Source organism: Oryzias latipes, chromosome 24 (genome assembly GCF_053564925.1).
Source record: "Oryzias latipes strain Hd-rR chromosome 24, Olatipes_Hd-rR_3.1".
NCBI classification, from domain to species: domain Eukaryota; kingdom Metazoa; phylum Chordata; class Actinopteri; order Beloniformes; family Adrianichthyidae; genus Oryzias; species Oryzias latipes.
In genome coordinates, this window is record NC_136260.1 from 21954053 (window position 1) to 21973802 (window position 19750).

Sequence of the window (19750 nt, forward strand, 5' to 3'; positions counted from 1 at the left end):
ACTTGCAGTCGCGGCGGGGCTCTCAGCTATCACTCTGCCATTTCAAGTCATACGGTTTGGAAGGACAGGCTTGGATGAAGGAGGAAAAGGATGTATGTATGAAGTAGGAGGGTATTTGGGGACTGTTGGGAGGGAGGGGATGTCTGTCATGGATGCTCAATTGCACGCAGACATAAAACAATAAACCATGGCTGTGGATGGAGTTAACCCATGTCTGGAAATATCCCATTTGGAGATAAATTACTGCTAGTTGCAGCGAGAATACCAAAAAGATGGAGTGTAGCTTTGCTGCCTTATTTCTGGGGGGTAATCAGTCCAGAAAACTGTTACAAATTCAAGCTAATGTGTCCCGCAATGAGTCAAGACTCATCAGGAAAAGTGAGGCGGCGAGGCAGCGACAGCCTTCACTGTGATGGGCGTGCAGCGTGCGAAGGCGCTCGACTTCTCAGTGTTTTCTCATTTTCCTGATCTCTTTCTGAACACAGTCCAGCTGGGAGCAAATCCAAAACATTCAGCCTGAACTCTGCAACCTGGAGCTGTAACTACTAGTTTGAATTCCAAACCATTCATATGTCAACATGGCCCCAAGAAGTCTTGGCTTGGGAATCTGGAGAGGTGTTGCTTGTTGCATCTGCGCCGAATGAGTTAAAGAGCTAAGATGAGGCAGCTGACGCAGCGCTCTCAGAGATTGGCATTTGCCTTTAACCTTAGCCTATAATTACTCTGAGCCCATTAAGCTACTGGTCAGAAATGAGTCATGAGAAGGTGGATCAAAAACGACAAAAACACAAAGATCACCGTTGTAGCCCACAGCCTAACATGTCTTCAGATAAAAGAATTTCTATTTTTTTTTGGAAAATGATTGGTTCGGTGATGGACAGCATCCTAAAAGTTGAGGAAAATTTCCCAGGTGAGACGTTATTGTCCATATGATCGCGTATTTTCCACAATTTGCCTATGTTCTGCCCCCTAGCTGATCCTCGACTGGCGCCAGCTTCACAAGGTCGAGTCCTGACTACAGACTCATCAACTGCTGCGTCCCAAGAGGAACATCATTTACATTGTGAAACTCTGTCCTTCAAATACAATCTTTTTTGCGGCGAAGCTGAAATATCGTACGTCATGCCAGTAAAATATCCCTCTCTGGCAATGGGGCTGTTGGGATGTGGTCTTGAACTGACAATTAAATTGTCTTTTCAGAGCACACTCTAGAAGTGAGATTTATAGTGAATAATTTCACAAGCACTGATCATCTTAAAATTTTTAACTGGATTTTATGGCATCATAGATCACTCTGATGCGCTCACGCATTCTCTAGGGACTGAAAAATGTCCCCAGTAGTTGCAGAACTCATTTACTGGCAATTAGAGGGGTTCTTTCAGTCCAATTTTCTCTCACGAAGGCTACATTACCAAATGTGAGCGCTTGTTTTGGCGCTGTTCTTAAAAATAACAATTACTATACGTACAGCTTTCAGAATCTACTAAAGGCCACTTAAGAAACTATAGGAGTTTCAGCACTATAGGGCGCACCGGATTATTGGGTGCACCCTCAAACAATGGTCTATTTTTGAACGTAATAATATAAAAGGCGCATTAAGCATAACAAAAGAGTACAACACGTAAAAAGCAGACTAATATGGCTAAAACAAACATCACTGTGACTATGCTAACTCCCAGAGGCTACAGACAAGATAGCGCCTGAAAAGATCAGTCGGAAGAGAAAATTATACAATTTACCCTAAATCTAACATGAAAGTGTTAAGCATAATTTTAACTTTTGGGTCGCCAGTTAAAATAAAGGTTTTATTGAGCAATATAGGGGGACTTCCGGTACCAGACGTTAATGTCTGCAGCCAGGTCCTCTTGCCCAATCTTGCAAATAGAACATATAAAAAAAAATCTACATGTTAACCGTGTTTGGCGTATCCCTCAATAAAACCTGACCTTGTTTACAACACGTTCAAAAACAGACCAATAACGCTAAAAAAAACGGTACTGTGACTACGCTAACTCTCAATTGGAGAGGGACATGACTCCAGACAAGATGGCACCTGATATCATTGGCCGGAACACAAAATTTTACAAATGATCCGAATCCTAACCCTAACCCAAAAGTGTTGAGAAAAGTAAAAAAAATTAAATTAAAATTAAAATCATATGGTCGCCAGTTAAAATAACGTTTTTTTTCAAGCGACACAGGAGAACTTCCAGTTCTGAACGTTAATGTCTGCAGCTAGGTCCTCTTGTCCAATTTTGTTATTAGCGGGTATAAAAACCACAGTCCAAGACCACGACACGTTATCCACGTTAGCGTATCCACATGAACGCCCCACTTAGTCTGGAACTCGTAAGAAAAACAGACCATAACACTCTAAAAATCGCTTCGGCAGTAATCGATCAGTAAACACAACCGGAAATTAATCCAAGGCTTACAGGGCCCTCTGTCATTTATTTATTTGTTTTTGATTAAGGCTTTTAAGTCAGCCTTATAGTGCTGAGAATACAGCACAATAAAACATTGCAGTACCACCAACGGTAAAACCTTTTTATCAGTAAAAATTTAGCTTTTATTATTAATGATTAGATAATTATGTCTATGAAACAGTGACACGGACAAGCCCCCAAAACTTAAATGCTCTTTTATTGTGCGCCTCTTTTAATGCACATAATGGGCCCATATGCATGTGGGTGTGTTTGTGTGTAAACTCCACTAAAGGGAACTTTGGTTAGCCTGTCTGTAATTTGGAGGCCCAGTGAAGACTCCCAGCAGCCTCTGACGGCTTGTTTACCAGAGGGACCCAATTTAGTGTTATGTGATGCACGAAACTGGGTCTTTGTCTGCGTGCACGCAAAAAACGCAGGTGTACTCATGTGTGCAATCACAGCTGGACAATGGAGATAAATATGCATGTAAAAAAGCGTTCCGTAAATTATCATATTTCCTGTGCTTCTGAGGAATCCGCGCTTCCAGTGTAAGTTTCTGTTTTTCCTCATCTTACAAGAGCGGCAAACCAAGAAGTAGACGTACAATACGCCTTTGTTTCTGTTTATATCATAAAAATAAAAGATCTTCACAAAACCTGCAGCCTTGCATTAAAGGTGTTTGTCAGCAGAAAACATGAGTGCTATTTTCACGTTTGTACTCAGACTGAATCTCTAGAGCATTGACTCTCCATCTCCGCTGGGCCCCCCCCCCCAAAAAATAGTCCAAGCAGAAATGAAGAAAAAAAAATCCACACAATGCATTTCACCAGATCGCAGCTCCCACCCTGTCATTTAGTTGTGACTTTCAATCATCTTTGCTATGCCTGAGCTGCCCCCCCCCTGCCTTTTTTTTTCAGAGAGAATTGATGCAGCATCCTAAACCTCCATCACAAAAGAGGAAATGAGATGAGAGGAGGAGAGAAGCGTTCAAAATATGACTCTAATAAAATATTCCTGCTCCTAAGGGATCCTCCTTTGCTCATTCAGCACCACGAGAAGTAAAGGAGGAAACTGCCTTTCATTGGTCTCTGTCCAAAAAGGAGAAGAAGGAGATAGACGGGGAGAGGAAAAAAAAAAACAGGTAAAAGAAGCCTATCTCCTTTTGGAGAGATGCCAGATGGAGTGAACAGAGGGAAAACTTTAAACTGCGACAACAAAAACCAACAACAGAAGACTGTAAGACAGCAGCCGTCTGCTTGAGTGACGGGACCCAACTCCAAACGGAGAGGCTGCTCTGGTGAGGATCAGTGCAGGTATATGTTCTTTGATCAGCAGGAGATGCTGGTGGGAGCAGTGTGATTGGACTGAATGCGTGTAAACTGGAACAGCTCAGCGATCAAGAGAAAAATAACAGTAAAGTTCTCAAAAGTCACAGGAAAGTGCTTTCAAACAAGCTGTAACACACTGATATGTGACATTGCTGTTCATGCAGAAACGGTTGAAAACTTTATTTTAAAAACATGCTAAAGTCACAAAGCCTGAGCAAAGTTGCAAGGCAGGAAGCGCTCCAACTTTGCATTGGCTTCTAACTCGGAAGGATTGTTTGAAATTGGTCACATTAAAGAGCGCCTTCATCCATCTTTGTCAGAAAACTGCAAACCAGCAGGACATGGAGCAAAAACGAAACAACGTGAGCAAATATGATTAGTTTAGAGGTTATTTTCTTGGCTAATCACATTTGATCCACAATCATTTTTGTTTTTGAAGCATTTTATTTATCTCATGACTTTTTTAAGCTCTATTCTACTTTGAGTTCTCAATTTTTTGTCAAAATTACATTTTCCACAATGATATTTTCTATAACTTCCAGTTAGGCATGACAACTTTGTGTCCAGTGTTCGTGGTAACGCATTACAAAGAAACAATTTAAATACTTTTTGCCGACTGCAAATTTTGGTAATCAAATTACAATTACAAAACAACAGTGGCCCTCCCTATAACCTAGTTAGTGAGAAATATGCCTCTGACTGGTCGGTCGGACTGTTGGCGCAAAGTAAGCCTGCCTCTATTTCCCGTCATCCATCCATTTACACTCTCCTGCTAGCTTGCAACCCCTCACGCCCACAATCTAACATTAGCGGTGCATATATGGCGAGCAGTTTTGGAGCTGTTCAGTCTTAAGGTTTTGAACCAGATTCCAGCTCAGACGAGAAAAACAAAGACGTAGATGGATCCATTTGTCTACAAATACGATTTTTTTTCCTCTTTTCCTGATTCCCAAATAATAATCAGGCCATTGCTTAGAAAAATAAAGTTAAGTGACAGGTAAGGGTATTTTATTTGTTTTTTCCCCCTTATGTGGAAAAAGTAACGAATAGTGGTTTATTTTTTATTGATGGAGTCAAGTTAAGTATTATTTCATGCAGTAAATCAAGTAATTTACCCGACGCTGTTCGTGTCTTTGTGCTTCCTGACGTAATTGTGCTTCAAGAGCCTGGACTTTAGCCTTTTCAGCTTCACTGAAGCCCATGGCTTTTGAACCAAACTGGACCACAACAATGCACCTCAAACCTGGCAACTCAAAGCCTCCTTAAATGCAGCGGAAATTATGCGCTGGATATTGAAAGATATGCTTTTACATAAACAAACAGCACCAGTGAGCTCCATTACAAGCTAATTAACATGCTAACTGTTTAGTCTGCACAACTTAAGTTTGAATTCCGACTCCGATTTCAAAAATAATTCATCAAAACTCTGTCTCTGTAAAGAGGTGCTCCCCTTTCAGCAGAAACGTTTGAGGTTTTACAGAGAACCTGCACCACTATGGGTTTGTAAACTTTAAAAAGCAATGCAGTTGGGTCAAAATGATCCTGCAAAGTCTTACATGTTGACGATATATTGGAAAGATGTTTATACATTGGTGCATTTTTCTTTTTTTCCTTGTCCTTCTGCCTTTCCTTCTCTCTGGAGACCACTTGACAAACGAGAGCTACCTTTTCAAGCTTCCCTCCTCTCCCTGGAGACCTGTCAATATCAGCTATTCAAACTTCAAAGACTTGGCGTCCCCCCCTGAACACACCTACGCTCGCTCCCTCGGCCCCCCTTGTGTCCCTGGGGCGTATTTTTGTTTTTTTCGGGATCAGGCCTCGTGTGGGCTGGTGTGTGCGCCACAGGTGGTGGCGACTCTGATTACTGCGGTGACCAAAGCATCGCCGCACCGTCACATCGGCTCTCTTTCCTGAGCGCGTGGGTGAAGGGCAGGGTTGGGGGGGGCTTTTAGGCAAAAAGGAAGACCGGAGGGTAAACGATGGTAAACGGCCACCCCCACAGCGCCATATGGGAAGTGGTTTGACAAAGTTTTATAACATTCTGACTTCATGAGCGGGGCCCAGTCGTCCTTTTTTCTTCTCCAAACATAAAAGAATCGTTTTTGACACACACACACACACACACACACACACTCCGACCACCTTCAAGGGCTTGTGTGGGCGTTGCCGAGTGGGTGGGCTCTGTGATTTTCAGGTGTATTTGATCTGTTGTGTTCACACCTCAGCTCTGGCAGGGGGGCCTCTGGTGCGTGGGCTGGTAATTTGAGCAAATTAGGAGATGGAGGGGCCTGTGTGCTATTAATGACACCCCATCCCATCTACTGCACGTCCGTCTATTGTTTCCTATCCTGCACACACCTTGCTTTTTTTGTGCAGTCCCATCTGCGCCTTCTGCTTGGCGCCCACCCTCCTCCGTCTCTCTAAAGGTGCAGTGTGTGGAATGCAGACACATGAACATGCATGAGGGTGGACATGAGGGGGCTGTTTGGTTCCAGGTGCCCGTTTGAGGGCAAACGCTGGTGAAAACGTGCAGATCAGCCATTAAAGATTCAGTTCCTGTAGAAAACCATCAATATTTGTGAAATTTAAAGTTAGTTTCAGTTTGTAAAGCTTTAAATCTTGAGCAAACATGTCCCAAATTTATATTTACTGTACAGAATCTCTGAGTTACATCATGCGGAAAATCGGAAATGCTTTATAAATTAGTCCAATCCTTTCAAGATTTTCAAAAAAAAAAAGAAACATATAAATTTAGGGGTTTGAGCGGTAGTACATTCCTTTCAGATCAAACTAACAAGGTGAAAAAAAGAATTCCCCTTTTCTCTGGCGTGGTACAGAACAGGTAAGTCCTTGTGTCGGTCCTGTGGCTGAACTTTCACTCACTTACATGAAGAAAACTCGAAAGTCCATATTTCCTCCTGATATAAAAAGGAAAAAAAAAAAAGCAGGGCGCCTGTTTTGAAGCTTTTCCGTGGTTTGAGGCCGCTGCATCAGCTTTTATTTGAACTGAAACAAGAACACGAACAAACAAAAGCCGGACCCACGTTTGTTAGTTAGGAGTTATAACTCTGGTGTTGATTCGTTTGGGCTCACCGGTTCCAGGACAGACCAAGTGTTAGGTAGCTACTTCCTCTCGGAGGGCTTATATCGGATAAAGGTAATTCACCCAGCGTGATGCTGCTGAAAAGGACTTGCAGAGTCTTGTAAGTCCCATATGAGAGACGAATAGGGTTGAAAAAAAGCTTAGAATTTATGCAAAAGTTAAATGAAAAACTTTTCAAAAACACATAAAAGACACTTGTAGGTTTTTTTTTTCAAATGGACATTTTTGTGGATTTATAGACAGAACATGAAGCAGAGTCAACATGGCAGGTCGGCCTCTTATAATAGTCTAATTTGTAACAGAAGTACTGGATAAAAAACAAAAACCCAGATTTATTTGAGAGCCTTTACACTAAATTCTCGAGGAGTTGTTGGAGTATTTATATTATTTCACTTCCTTTTAAAAACTTTGGACTAAAAAAACGAGTATTTCAGGAATATATTTGGGATAACAAGTTCTGCAATGCTCAAGAAGTTCATCAGAAATGTTATCACACCAAAATCAGACTCTTCACTTGGATGTAGGGGCGTTTGTTTCCCTTGGAAACGCTGGAAAGTTCTCGGAAAGAGTGGAAACAACATATTTCAGGCCATTAAAATCACAGGTTATAGTGTTCCCCTGACACTCGCATTCAAACCCAAATCACCGCCTGCTGCAGAGCTTGGGCCGCCATTCACAGCCCGGAGATTTCAGTAAAATTACAGGCTGATTCGTGGAGCTTTGATTAAAACCCTGATCGCATTAACACTCGGCACCTCTCTGATTACCCTCAGGAATAATGTGGACTAATGGGAACCACAAACGCTAATAAGTGCTAATAGTTGGCACCGCTCACAAACACAAACAGCGAAGTTTCACTCCATCAGCATGAGCCTGCTGAGGATTAAATAACATGTTTTCCTCGGAGGTACAATTAAGCAATTCTAAATAGAGTTCCTCTGAGTGGCGAGAAGTCTCCGCTGCACAGTAGCAGCCAGTGAAGCGCTCCGATTCCTCCTCCTGCATGGCATTTCCAAATTACCTATTGATGAGTGGTCTTCAAGTCTCTCTCTGGCTGGAGGAGGGGAGAGGAGGAGGAGGAGGGAGGATGTCTGGTTCACTTTTAAGATGTCTCCAAGAAGCAGGCCTGTGGTTAGATCTAAGGCAGCAGAACTGCAACAGAAGCTGCTTTTCTCAGATACATATGGACCCAGCAAACGATCAGGGATTTTTCTGGTGAAAGTTTTCGGCCCCTAAGCTTCGGGATCTTTGCATCTCAATGTTTTTGTGTTTTTTCTCCCCCTCCTGGGACATTATTGTCTTAATGCAATTAAGTTTGCAGAGGAGAAAATGAGCTTTTAAATGCTCCTCGGAGAGGCTGAGAAAGCTGAAAATGTTTTTCCGTTTGACCCACTAGAAAAATGATTGGATCCAATTTAGTTTAAATAAATTTCACATATGGTGTTGGCGTCAAAACTGACCCATTTTCAAGAGAAAACGGGTCAATTATGACCCCAGTAGAATAGAAGGGTTTCCTCACGACCCTTTAATTAGACCACATGTGTCAAACTCAAGGCCCGGGGGCCAAATGTGGCCCTCCATGTCATTTAATGTGGCCCGCGAGAGCATAAAAGTTAAAAAAAAATGTAAATAAAAAAATAAAAATTGGTGTGTATTTATTCATATCTAGGGGGAATTGAACTTAAATTATTGGATTGGGCAGCTACATATTAGGACTTAAACATTGTCAATATAGTTTAGGCTATATATAGAATCAAATTTCAAAGGATTTATGCTAGAGTAACAAGCAAACATATGTTTCCTATGCAACTGTAATTGTCACTTTAAAGAGTTATAATAAATATTTTATATTTTTCATTACATTCAGTTATATCTGGCCCCTTGAGGGCAACCACTATGCGGATGTGGCCCTCGGTGAAAAGGAGTTTGACACCCCTGAATTAGACCTTCTATTGTAGGATTTGGAAGGAGCACACTATAGATGTTTTTTAGGGAAAATCTATAGAAATGAAGAGAAACTTTAAAGAAAAATGATTAAAAAAAAAACAGAAAATTGATAAACATAAAAAAAAAATGTATCCGTCCTGATGTTGCTTCCATTCTGTCTGCTGAAGCCATATTTTCAGGTCTAACTTTAACCCGCTCTGACACAGCCCAGCACTGTGCATTTATTTATACAGAATTATAAATATAACAGAAAGAACTGGTGGTCTTGCAGAATCACACTGCGCCGTCGAGGGGACTTTTTGTGGTCGCACCGACAGATTTACTGCTCAGAGGTTCATAAACAGGAGCCATGTCGATGAGGGGGAGCGCCAGTGTCAATCAGACGGCGTGCGAGGACCGATCAGCCACCTGATCGTTCGCTCACATCGGCTCTTCTGCCTACAGACCTCCACAGCGGCATGCTTTCAATTTCCTCCTCCTCACTTCTTGTCCTCCCGTGCCCCAAAAACCCCAGAGACCAGAGAGGTCTGGAGGTTAAATCAGTAATAGGTGGTGGTGATTGTTGGAAGACGCTCACTTTAAAGCACATTAGGAGCCACCCTGCTTCTGTGTGGAGAACCGGAGTAGCAGAATTTCATCACCGAGCCACTTCTATAAAACATCTTTTAAACATTTGATTTGGACGAGGAGAGGAGGGAGGGGTGAAATGTGGAGGGATTTATTAAACAGAGCCAATGTCTGGAGTCAAACAGGACAGAAAATATATTAAAAAAAACAACAACAACACATTTTTCGGCTTAAATCATAAAGATAGAAAACAAAAAACTGAAACAGAGGGTTTGACGCAGAAAGGTGGTGGTGAGAATCATTATTATGGAGGAAACAGAATTTTATTTGGTCCAAAAAAAAAAAGTGCAAATGTGAGAAACTCAGGTTTGAGGGATCGCACAGATTCATCGTCAAGTCACAAACGGGAATCTTCGTCAGCTGATGAACAGCTCTCTGGCTGCTGCGTTTATTCAGACGGATTAATTAATCCCAGCAGTCAGAGCGAACCACTTCAGGAAGCGATTACAACTAATCAATACTCGATTGCATGTAGGACACCAAAACAGCCGCAGTGCGCAGTAATCCCCCCCCACATCTTGTTTCAATGCTGGACTGTAAACTCTCAAGACCGGCGTCTGTTTACGTCTGTCAAAAATATTGCTCCCCACTTTTGTTTTTTTGGGTTTCTGCAGTGACTTTGCTTTGTAAATCCATGAGTAGGTTGCACAAACATACCATCCCGCTCTTTCAGAAGTATTTCTAAACATCAGATGGCGTAAATACTGGCATTTCTCACAGCAGTTTCTTGTTTTTTTTTTCGGAGTGTTTTCATTTGGAGTTGGCGCACCACAAAAAGCTGTGATGAGCCACAACTGCTTTGACTTTGATTACAGAGTCCTTTGGCGGGCCTCGGCGAATCTTCCTCACTCATCTGGACCCAAACCCTTCATTTGGATCCAAGACTATAAGGAAGACATCCAAAACCCCCACCGCTTGACCCCAAGTTGTCCCCGTGACCCGTCCAGGACAGTGGTACTCACCCCAGAAGAAGTTCTGCTGACATGGTCCCACTGTGCTGAAAAGACTGTTGGATGCCATAGCTGCCTCTGGTTCCAGCAAGCCCCACTTTTGCTCCTCTGTGGTTTCGGTGACCCTTGACACGTCCTAAACCAAGAGCACGCAGCATGTCATGAAGAGGAAAAAGTTGGATCCACTAAGAGCGCTTTTACGTATCAACTATTTGGATGACCGCAAATAACAACCCAGTTTGGTTTTATGAAAAAAAAAAAGAAAAAATTCAGGGGTTAATTTCGCCTTTGCGGATGGATCAGTTGCTGTCGGACTTGCTTGCTTGGCGAGTGTGGTTGGAACGTACTTACTCGCTCAGCGTCGTCCTTGTGAGTGGTGCTGGCCGGCGACGATTAACCATTTACGCTCCGAGTCGCCCTCAAACACAAACCCCTGAGCCGCACGTCTGTGGTTCTGTGGTTGTTTGGGAGGTGAGCAGAGCCCTCACACAACCCAAAAGGCACCAGCTTTAAAACTCGTCTCTTTCCTGCCCTCCATGTGCCGTCACTGGAGACCCTGGGTCACATGCCCTCTCACGTCATCACGGCACAGCAGCTGAGTGGGACAGCCCACCGTTGTGGCTTTCCCTCCTCTCCTCAGAGTTTTCACCTCCCTCCTCTCCTGCTCCTCTCCGCGTAGCACGGCGGCGTTTTCCAGCCTCTCTGGGGACCTGGGTCTGACGCTCCCATGAGTCAGGAGGGTTCAGTGGGGGGCAGCTTGTTCAACCGCCTGTGCCCACCTCGGCATATGGGGAGCAGTGCTTTCTGCCCCCGCTCCACTCTGCTCCTCAGCTCCTTTTGCAGGCGGCTGTGCTGCTCCCGTCTGCCTTTGAGCAGAGAGAGCTGAGCTCGGTAAGATTTGAGGGTGTGAGCGAGGCGGGAACGGCTGGCGGCGTTAGACTGGGTGTGAGCGTCTGAGGGGGGGTTGTGCGAGCATGTGCAGCAGAAAGAGCGGCAAAGGAGACGAGAGCTGCTGTGACGCTGCTTATTTACAGAGCCAGTCACTTTCACAGCGTGGGATGCCGCTCTGCTGCAAACAGCACTCATGTCATGGTGTCATGCACTAATGGACGTGTTTGTGTGCTGGCTGTGAGATGTGATTGGCTCAGAGAGGGGGATGGCTTCCTGTAAAGAGTCATAGATCACCTGTCTTCACAGTAAAATACAGGCTGTGGCACACAAACAGTCACATTAACGCAGACGCTCCTGCCAAAAAGACAAAAAAAAAGAAAACTTCCACCAAGTGAGCAGGCAGGTCGGGACAATCGGGGATGAATCACGCGCTGCTTCCCACAAACGCCGCCACACATCCCAGCATGCTTAACCTTTGATCAGCGATCACAGGTGTTTGATACAAATCAGAAATGCAGACAAGACAGACGCAAAGGAATGCCAGGAATGGAAGCAGGAGCAGTGTCAGATCATTTTGGGATCCCTGAGTCAGTGGACCATATCTTCTGCACTATAAAGCCACGTTCACATAACCCTCTGCATATCGCGTTCAAGCGGCCACTTCCAACGAAAAGTCTGCGTAAACACGTTTCAGGCTTCTTCGCTCACAACTTTACTGTTAACGCGTAGCTACACAAGTTTCTACGACTGTTTTTGGGGATCTATGCACAAGCCGCGTGCAAGTTTAAGTGCTTGCAACTTCCTTACAAACACTTCAGGATACACTTACCACACATGACGATGGTTCTACCATTTTCATCAAGCCCCTACAGGTGGCCTTACGAGGCTCAAGACACACCTGCGCTCCCCGTCCAAGCTTTGTGTACACCGGCCTCAGCAACACGCAGTCAAGAGGCTTCAATGAAATCCACTTTCAATGAAAATGTCTATGCAAACTCGCGTAAATGCGCATTTCGGGCTTCAGGGTACAAAACGTAATGTTACGCATATTTTTAAGACCGTTTTGGGCTCCCTGTACAAACCAGTCAAAGCAGGTGATACTTTGACCAATCAGGGATTGGTATTTAGTAGTGATGTACGACCGTTTGAAAATTGATCATGGAGGAGAAATATATAGTTGCAGTTAGCAAAAAAGGAGAAGCCCCTCTCTGCTTGTTAAGTGTGAATATCATAAGCTGAACAAGTATTCAAGAACCTGCGTTTCAAACTATGAGTTTGTAGCTTGAGACGCGGTTAAAAGTCATATTTTTTTCAAAATATGACAGTGTGCCTTAAAATCTGTTGGCTATTATATATGCGGATTCATTCTTGTGCTGATGTTGAAGCAAACAGAACCGATTTGTCAGCCATTTGTAGAAATTGAACGTTTTTGTCTCAACTGAAATGAAAACAGAAATTGTTTTATTTAAATAAATAAAAAAGTCAAAATCTTCAATAAACGTTTTAAAAGGAATTCCAATAATTGCGCTATTTTAATCAGAAACTTTGAATCCTTTTCCTACATAAGCTGATGAGGTGATTATATTATGAAAAAAATATATACAGTTGAACAGCATTTCCACAAGTTTTTGCACATTCCTTATTACCGTGCAGCTAAACTTTTCCTTGACTGGCTGCTTTGTAAATATTTGCTTTCTAAAACAAGAACATGCCTCTTGAGCTGCAGCACATGCTACAGGATCCTTTGGGAAGGTCTATTCAGATGCTGCAAACAAGCCAAACATCACATAACACACACAGGACCTGTTTCCATTTAGAGCTTTCATCAATCAGCTTCACCTCCACGCTGAAAAATATAAAACTTTAAAACAGCATCTTTGATAATTATTTGTGTTTGTTTTTGTTTTTTTCGTCTCCACGCACAGCAGAGACGGTCTGTGTCTATGAATTAGTTTGCTACTCGACACCGAAGTTTTTCAGGAATAATATTTAAGGTGACGTCTAAACATTTGAAGGGTTTTTTTTCCGCAAACGGATGCTTTTCTGTCAGAAACATTCAACTGCAGGACGAAGTCCAGCTCTGCAGCCAGTTCCGCTGAGCCACAATAAATTACACGCAGTCTGACGGGGATGTAATTTGCACATCGTGATTGAGCCTAAAGCAAGGAGAAGAAATATAAAGCATCAATGTCAAAGCGTACGTCACATGGCTGCAAGAAGAACTTCTTGGGTGGCAAAGCAGGAGATAAACAGTCCTGGTGGCTAAAATCTGAATATTGTTGTACGGTCTCACATTCAGCAGTATGGACTAAGTACTGCAGAGACTGTTAAGAGGAAACGATCAATGTCTTCCCTTGATTCAGCAACAATGTTTAGCTAAAGTTTGACAAATATTGTTCTACTTGCCTGACCGTCAGTCAAAAAAAAAAAAAAAAAAACCTTCTGGTGCCGAAACTCTAACTGAAGCTGAAAGAAGGTTTGATTCGACTGCCCCCGCTCTTTTCCAAACCTGGAAAATGACAAAAAGATTCTGTTTGTAGAAGAATCATGTAATATTCTGAGTTCTTAAAAATACACTTAATGGTTTTAACATGTCTAATCACAAGGTACACGAACAGATGAGGAATTATTCGCCGCCAGTTTGAAGGCTTCATTCTGCCGTGGAGACAATTTTGTAATGTATCTTGCTGTCAGAAAGAAAAGCTTTTATGTGCGGGTAATAATGTTGAAGGCTGAAATATGATGTGGAATATAATATTTCATTCATTACTGGCTCTCCACTGGTGGCCGTACGCTACACTTTGCTGTACTTGTGTGCGGAGCTGAAGAGCCTGGCCTTACTCCAAGCTCTGGCCAAGGTCTGCCCTGAGGACTGTGGTTGATGGCCCACCCTGCCAGACACTTTCACTTCTCTCCTACCTTTCAGGACCACACACCTTCAAATGGACCCACTTTGTTATCACAAGCTCTCAAAGAAACATAATAGAGCTATCATGTAGTGGAACATCGTGAAAATTGGGAATGCTGTTGGAGCAGAACATGCAGAAACGCTGATTTCCTCACTTTGTCACAGTGGATGTCCCTCACAAAAAGGTATGTCTCGCAAAAATATTGACACCTAAGGGGAGTTAAAATTAACCCAGACTGAGGCAGTTTGTCTGTAGCTAAAGAGGACGTGACATAATTAGACGGCAGCAGACGTTACACACATGGAGGCATGACATTATTAGAAAAGGAAGGGTTTATTAATAGAGCGTTTGGCTTGCGTTGTGTACTCTCAGTGGCGGGACACCAGGATGGCCTCCGTAGAGCAAACAGGCAGGTACAGTGATTCGCTTTAACAGGCGACATCTGTAAAACACCGAGGCAGTTTACACTGCGGCCGAGCCCGAATTAACTTGCTTTCATTGGAAACAAACACCACTCGCAATCAGCTTCTGTTGGCTGCCCCGCCGCTGGTGTGAACGTAAATATCTCCTCGCAGGGCTGCTGAGGCTGAAGCTGCAGGAGCATGCAGAGGAGTTCACTGCGAGCTGTCCAAGACTCATGGAGGAGCAGAAACCCAATCCATGACACCACGTCGCCAAGAGGATGTTGATGTTCTCCGCGAATTGTTTGGTGAGCTAGGGAATGGTCTAACCTTAATGAAAGGTAGATATTTTTCTTCCAGAGTCCAGCAGTGGTATCTCCATCTTCCAGCAACTTAAAGCTCTTTCTTGTGGTGTCTGGACAGCTGTTTTTGGAGTCACAGTTTTGAGGAAAAATAAAGTAATATGGGGAAATGTTTAATATTGGATGGCATGCACACAACCCAAACACACATTAAAAATAGCTCTTGCAGTTGTGATTAAATGAAATTGCATAAAAGGGGAAAGTCAGATCATCGGCGGCTGCAATGAGAAGGCTGTGGCTGACCACCGAACAGTACCCCCCCCCCCCCCCCCAACTCCCCGTTCCTCATTTTAATCAAGGGCACAGTCCAGGATAAACACTGCCCACCTACTCTGGAGTTCAAACAGCAAGGCCCAGTGATGAATTCTGAATGTCCAAACTGAGTTAATTTGTGTGCTAAGTAGATGGAGCTGGACTTTTATGCGTTTATACTGTCTCTCCTTTTGGCGCTGTGGATTTCTGGGTTGTCCAGGTCGTGGAAGGTCGTAATGAGGGGCGGCTGTATCTGAAGCTATGGACCCACCAGGCATGCAACGAGTATTGCTCATGGTGTTCACACTGAACAAGCAGGGACAGGCTTCTTCCTCTTTGTCTTTATCTTCTTTTCACTAGCACATGTCCGGCACCCACACTTGGAAGTGGCTTGGTGCCAAATGTGGTTTAAATTTGATGAGATTTAACTTTAAGCTTTTTCTTTCACAGCTCTATTCCAATAGATGAAAGACTTGGTTTAGTAATTCCGCCTGGGTACAAACCGCAATTGCAAATTTCTCCTTCATGATCAATCTCTAGCTGTTGGCACATCCATTACTAAAAAGGGACATCATCCACACGTCATTATCAAATCCAAATCCCTGATTTGTCAAAGTTCGACCACTTTGCCTGGTTTGTACATAGAGCCCAAAAACAGTCTTAAAAATGTGCGCAACTGCGGAAACGCAACTGCTTTATACATGTTTGCATAGAATTTTCATAGAAGGTGGCCCCCTTGACTGGGCATTGCTGAGGGGGAGTACACAAAGCGTTAAGGGTAGCACAGGTGTGTCTTGCAATTACCTTGAGGCCCGTAAGGCCACCTCAAGGGGCGTCATGACAACGGAACGCACCATTGTCATGTGTGCTAAAGGTATTTGTAAGGCTAATGGAAGTTGCACGCACTTGTGATGGTGTCGTACAGTGTCCTTACACTAAAAGTCGCACGTGTAGGGGATGCACAGATAGCCGCAGGATGTCCTAACAGACTACGCTCCGATTGTCTAATTTTCTCATTTCTTAGAGGCAGGCAGCGCACACTTATCACATGAACTGCACTAATGAGTTTGGAGGATTTGACAAAAAGTAAAATCTGTACGACACACCTGTGCCTCACCTACTTTACCCTTACATGTTGTTCAAGTGTTCCCTGCAACTTGTCGCTTGCCTGTAGAATAAAACAAAATGAGCGTGAACATTTTTTCCCTACGGATTCACGATAGGTCAACCATCTTGGAATTTCCAACCCACATGCCCCATACAGATTTGCCCATTTTTAGCCCCTAAGGGCAATTGTGATTGTGGCTTTAGGCTTCAGCATGGAAAGCCCACCCTCCAGCTGTGCTAAAGGTGAGGACACACCATGAACTACAAGAAGATGCTTGAACGGGGTCAACACAGCCGTCAACTCGGCTTTAAAATGGCACTGCACCAAAACAACAGCAAGACAAGGCTGACAGTCAGGTCCCGCCCTCAGTGGCACGATGCCGTCACTCTCCTCTCTGACAGAAGTGACTGCGTGTCACGTGTGTGCGTGGCACATCAACGTTGCGAGGGCCGTGACTCAAACCTGGGGGGGGGTCACTTTAGCCAATCACAAAGTGAATGAGCCTCCACATAAGCTGTCCATTATGTGTCTCAGAGACCGGATTTCTCAGTATGGAGAACAAAGTGGGCTTGATAAAAGCAGACAGCTCTGCGCAGAAACAAGCTATTACGAGGTGGAGTTTGGCCCTGTGTCACTGACAGCAGGGCCAAACAAAAGCCTCTGTTGTCTCCTCCAGCCCAGTGGGTTATTATTATTTGTTTTTTGTTTTTTTATTCTGTAGGGCTTTTGTGATGGATAATTGCCTCCTCACATGATTTCTTAATGCTGTGACTCGTCTGTCAGCCCCCGTGTAACACAATAAGACAAAAATCACAGGGGAGTCGAAATCAGAGTTTTTTTTGACATTGTTTAGAAGTGGTGGGTTTTTTTCATTGTGGTGTATAACTTTAGGAAGATGTATGAGCAGGACTTGAACCAGTCATAATACAGTCTGGAGCGTAGCTCACAGAGTTCACCGTCTGCATTGTCTTACAGTATTCCTTTGAAAGGAACAGTTTTTACTTTGCAGTCGAATATCAAAGTACAGATCAGACGGCAGTACTTCAAATCCTTCCTGATTGATGCTGCTTTAGCTTAGTAAACGTTTGTCTGTAACATTTAAATACTGCTTTATGTTTAAAAAGGTGTTATTTACCCCTCATTTGGAACATTCTTTACTTTTTCATGTTCAAAGCAGGCAAGTGTGCAGAAATAACCTACAAACGTGTCTGGATTCAATTGTAAACAGTGTTCTTCACTTCAGAGCCGACTACTCAAAGGTAACCTCGGGGCATTGTGTGTTAGAGGCTTTCTTCTGAGTCAGCAGAGATCAACCAAGGACAAGCCGGTCGAGGAATGCGTCTACCTCATGAAGACAAAAACTTCAAACAGAAAGCGCGAGTCACATTATAACGTATGCTTTAACACGTGCCGTCAGGAGAGGAGCGCTCAGATTAGATTTACTTGTGAAAAATTAGAGGCTGGTTGTGCCTCTGGGAGCAGCTTTTATGGGGAGGCTAGACGTTCAAACTCCCAGTTAAAGAGAGATGTCTGAACGAAAACGAGAAAAGAACATAAAAAAAGAAATGCCTCCTTCAGTGCATGTTTTGAATGTCGAATTGTCCACCTGCTCTAAAAAAAGAAGGAAAATGTATACATTTATGAAAAAGGACTTTAAAGTAGCAACATTTTCTGCACACGGTACATCAGGAGAAAAAATGACTTAAAAATCCGCCTTGATAAATGTGTTTCTGGAAAGTAGATCTCCAATAAAATACCGTTTCCAGCGATTATAAAGGAGTGGACTTCAGATGTTTACATCACCCACTGGCTTTTCTGAAACCAGTATTTGTTAAGCTTTTAAAAAATTCCCATATTGGCCCAAAGTTGCTTCAAAAAACCTTTCCTTTCTGATCATTTTCCAAAAGCTCATCAAGTCACTTGTCAGAAGGTTTTGTGTGAAATAATATAAACCTGAGGGCCACGAACACATTTGTTACCACCTCTTTTTTAAAGTACATTTTTTGAATCAAACAGTGAAAATCATAACTTAGCACAATTGTCAGGAATAAGTTGTAATTTGGTGGAAAGTTGAACACGGGCTGCATTTGTCCCCCAGGACCGGACTTTGGATAAGCCTGCTTTAAATTAGCAAGCTTTTCTACCAACAAGTAGTGTTTTAGTGCAAAGTTTGGAGTACTTTACCAGGACACGGAAGTAAACTCTACACAAAGATACTGGGACACTATTGTCATGACACACCTTTGTACAAAGAATTCAGTGGAGACTAACAAGCTCGTTAAGTCAGTCTCTGCTGGTAAGTGAAGGGATTACATATTTGAAGGGAAAAGGTGTTCAGTGTTTGCATATCTCACATGTTTTTTGTGCCACTAAATGAAGCAAAGAGAAACTTGTTGACACATTTTTAACTTTTGCTTCTTAACTACCACTGGGTAAGGCTTGAAACGACAAATATGTGGTTACAGGGTGTGTTGAGGGGACGCTCGAAATTATTGACTGCATACAAGAAGTGGAGTGAGTGACCCCTCCCCCCTGGCGTTCCAAACAGGAGGTGCCTCCAAGAAGCCAAAATCCTATAGACTTTTCTACTAACCATTCTCTGCTACCTTTTTCAACATTTTCTTGATAATCTTCATTTTATTTCTTAGTCATTTGAATAACTTGTAATAAGCTCAATCCCTCAATAAAAGCATGCGACTGTATATGATGTCACCCTTGAAAAAGGATTTTCTTACATTGTTCTTTTTTTTTGTTCCTTTTATTTGAGATCTCTGTTGGTAGGAATTTTTCACTTTTCACATGCTTGTTGGAAATAAACAACTAAAAAAACACAGAACACGCTCTACAGAATGTTTCATAATATGTAATCTATCCCATGTTACACCACTACTACAATAAAGTCATCAATAGTTGTGCATTGATACTCGCAAAATCAAACTTTAAAACAATTACTAATTATTCTCTGAACTTTTTGAGTCGTAACAATAAAAGCAATGAAAATGTATCTGCGATCCTTAGTTCGGTGACTAATCCTAAATATTATGAATGACTAAATCTTTGAGGTAACATGAACATTTAGTGACTACATGTGATCTTAGTCTATAGTTTATTTAAAAAGCTGTAACTCCATGAAAGACGTCTAAACTGACAGATCTTGAATTGCGTTGTTTCATTTAACTTCAGATGCTTGTAAACTCGTAAACAACAGACAAAGACGCACAGTTTGTAGCTTTTTTACCCTGACAGCCTTCAAAACATGTCCTAAAATATAAAAGCAGCACAGCTGCAGTCATATGAGGGTTTCAAGAGCACAGTCACACATTGTTGCCTCTCCGGCACTATTTTACAGATGGCGGTTTTGGGATGTGTAGCTGTGAATTACAATGACTCTCTTTTTTTAGGTTTCAAAACATTCCTCCAGCCTCCAAGATGAAATGCTGGAATCT

General features: G+C 42.8%; 1 protein-coding gene across 2 annotated transcripts in view; it reads right to left on the minus strand.

Annotated features, from left to right (window-relative positions):
- runx2b (RUNX family transcription factor 2b) overlaps nucleotides 1-10868 on the minus strand; it is a 45760-nt gene extending 34892 nt beyond the window's left edge. The window contains exons 1-2 of one of the 2 annotated variants that reach the window (XM_023952691.2): nucleotides 10729-10868; nucleotides 10394-10517 (exon numbers count right to left, since the gene is read on the minus strand). In XM_023952691.2, coding sequence (XP_023808459.1) covers nucleotides 10394-10451 — 58 coding nt within the window. In that variant the 5' untranslated portion in view covers nucleotides 10452-10517; nucleotides 10729-10868. The remainder of the gene's footprint in view (nucleotides 1-10393; nucleotides 10518-10728) is intronic. The other variant, NM_001104850.1, reaches the window with a different exon arrangement.
- Between the last annotated feature and the right edge of the window lie 8882 nt (nucleotides 10869-19750).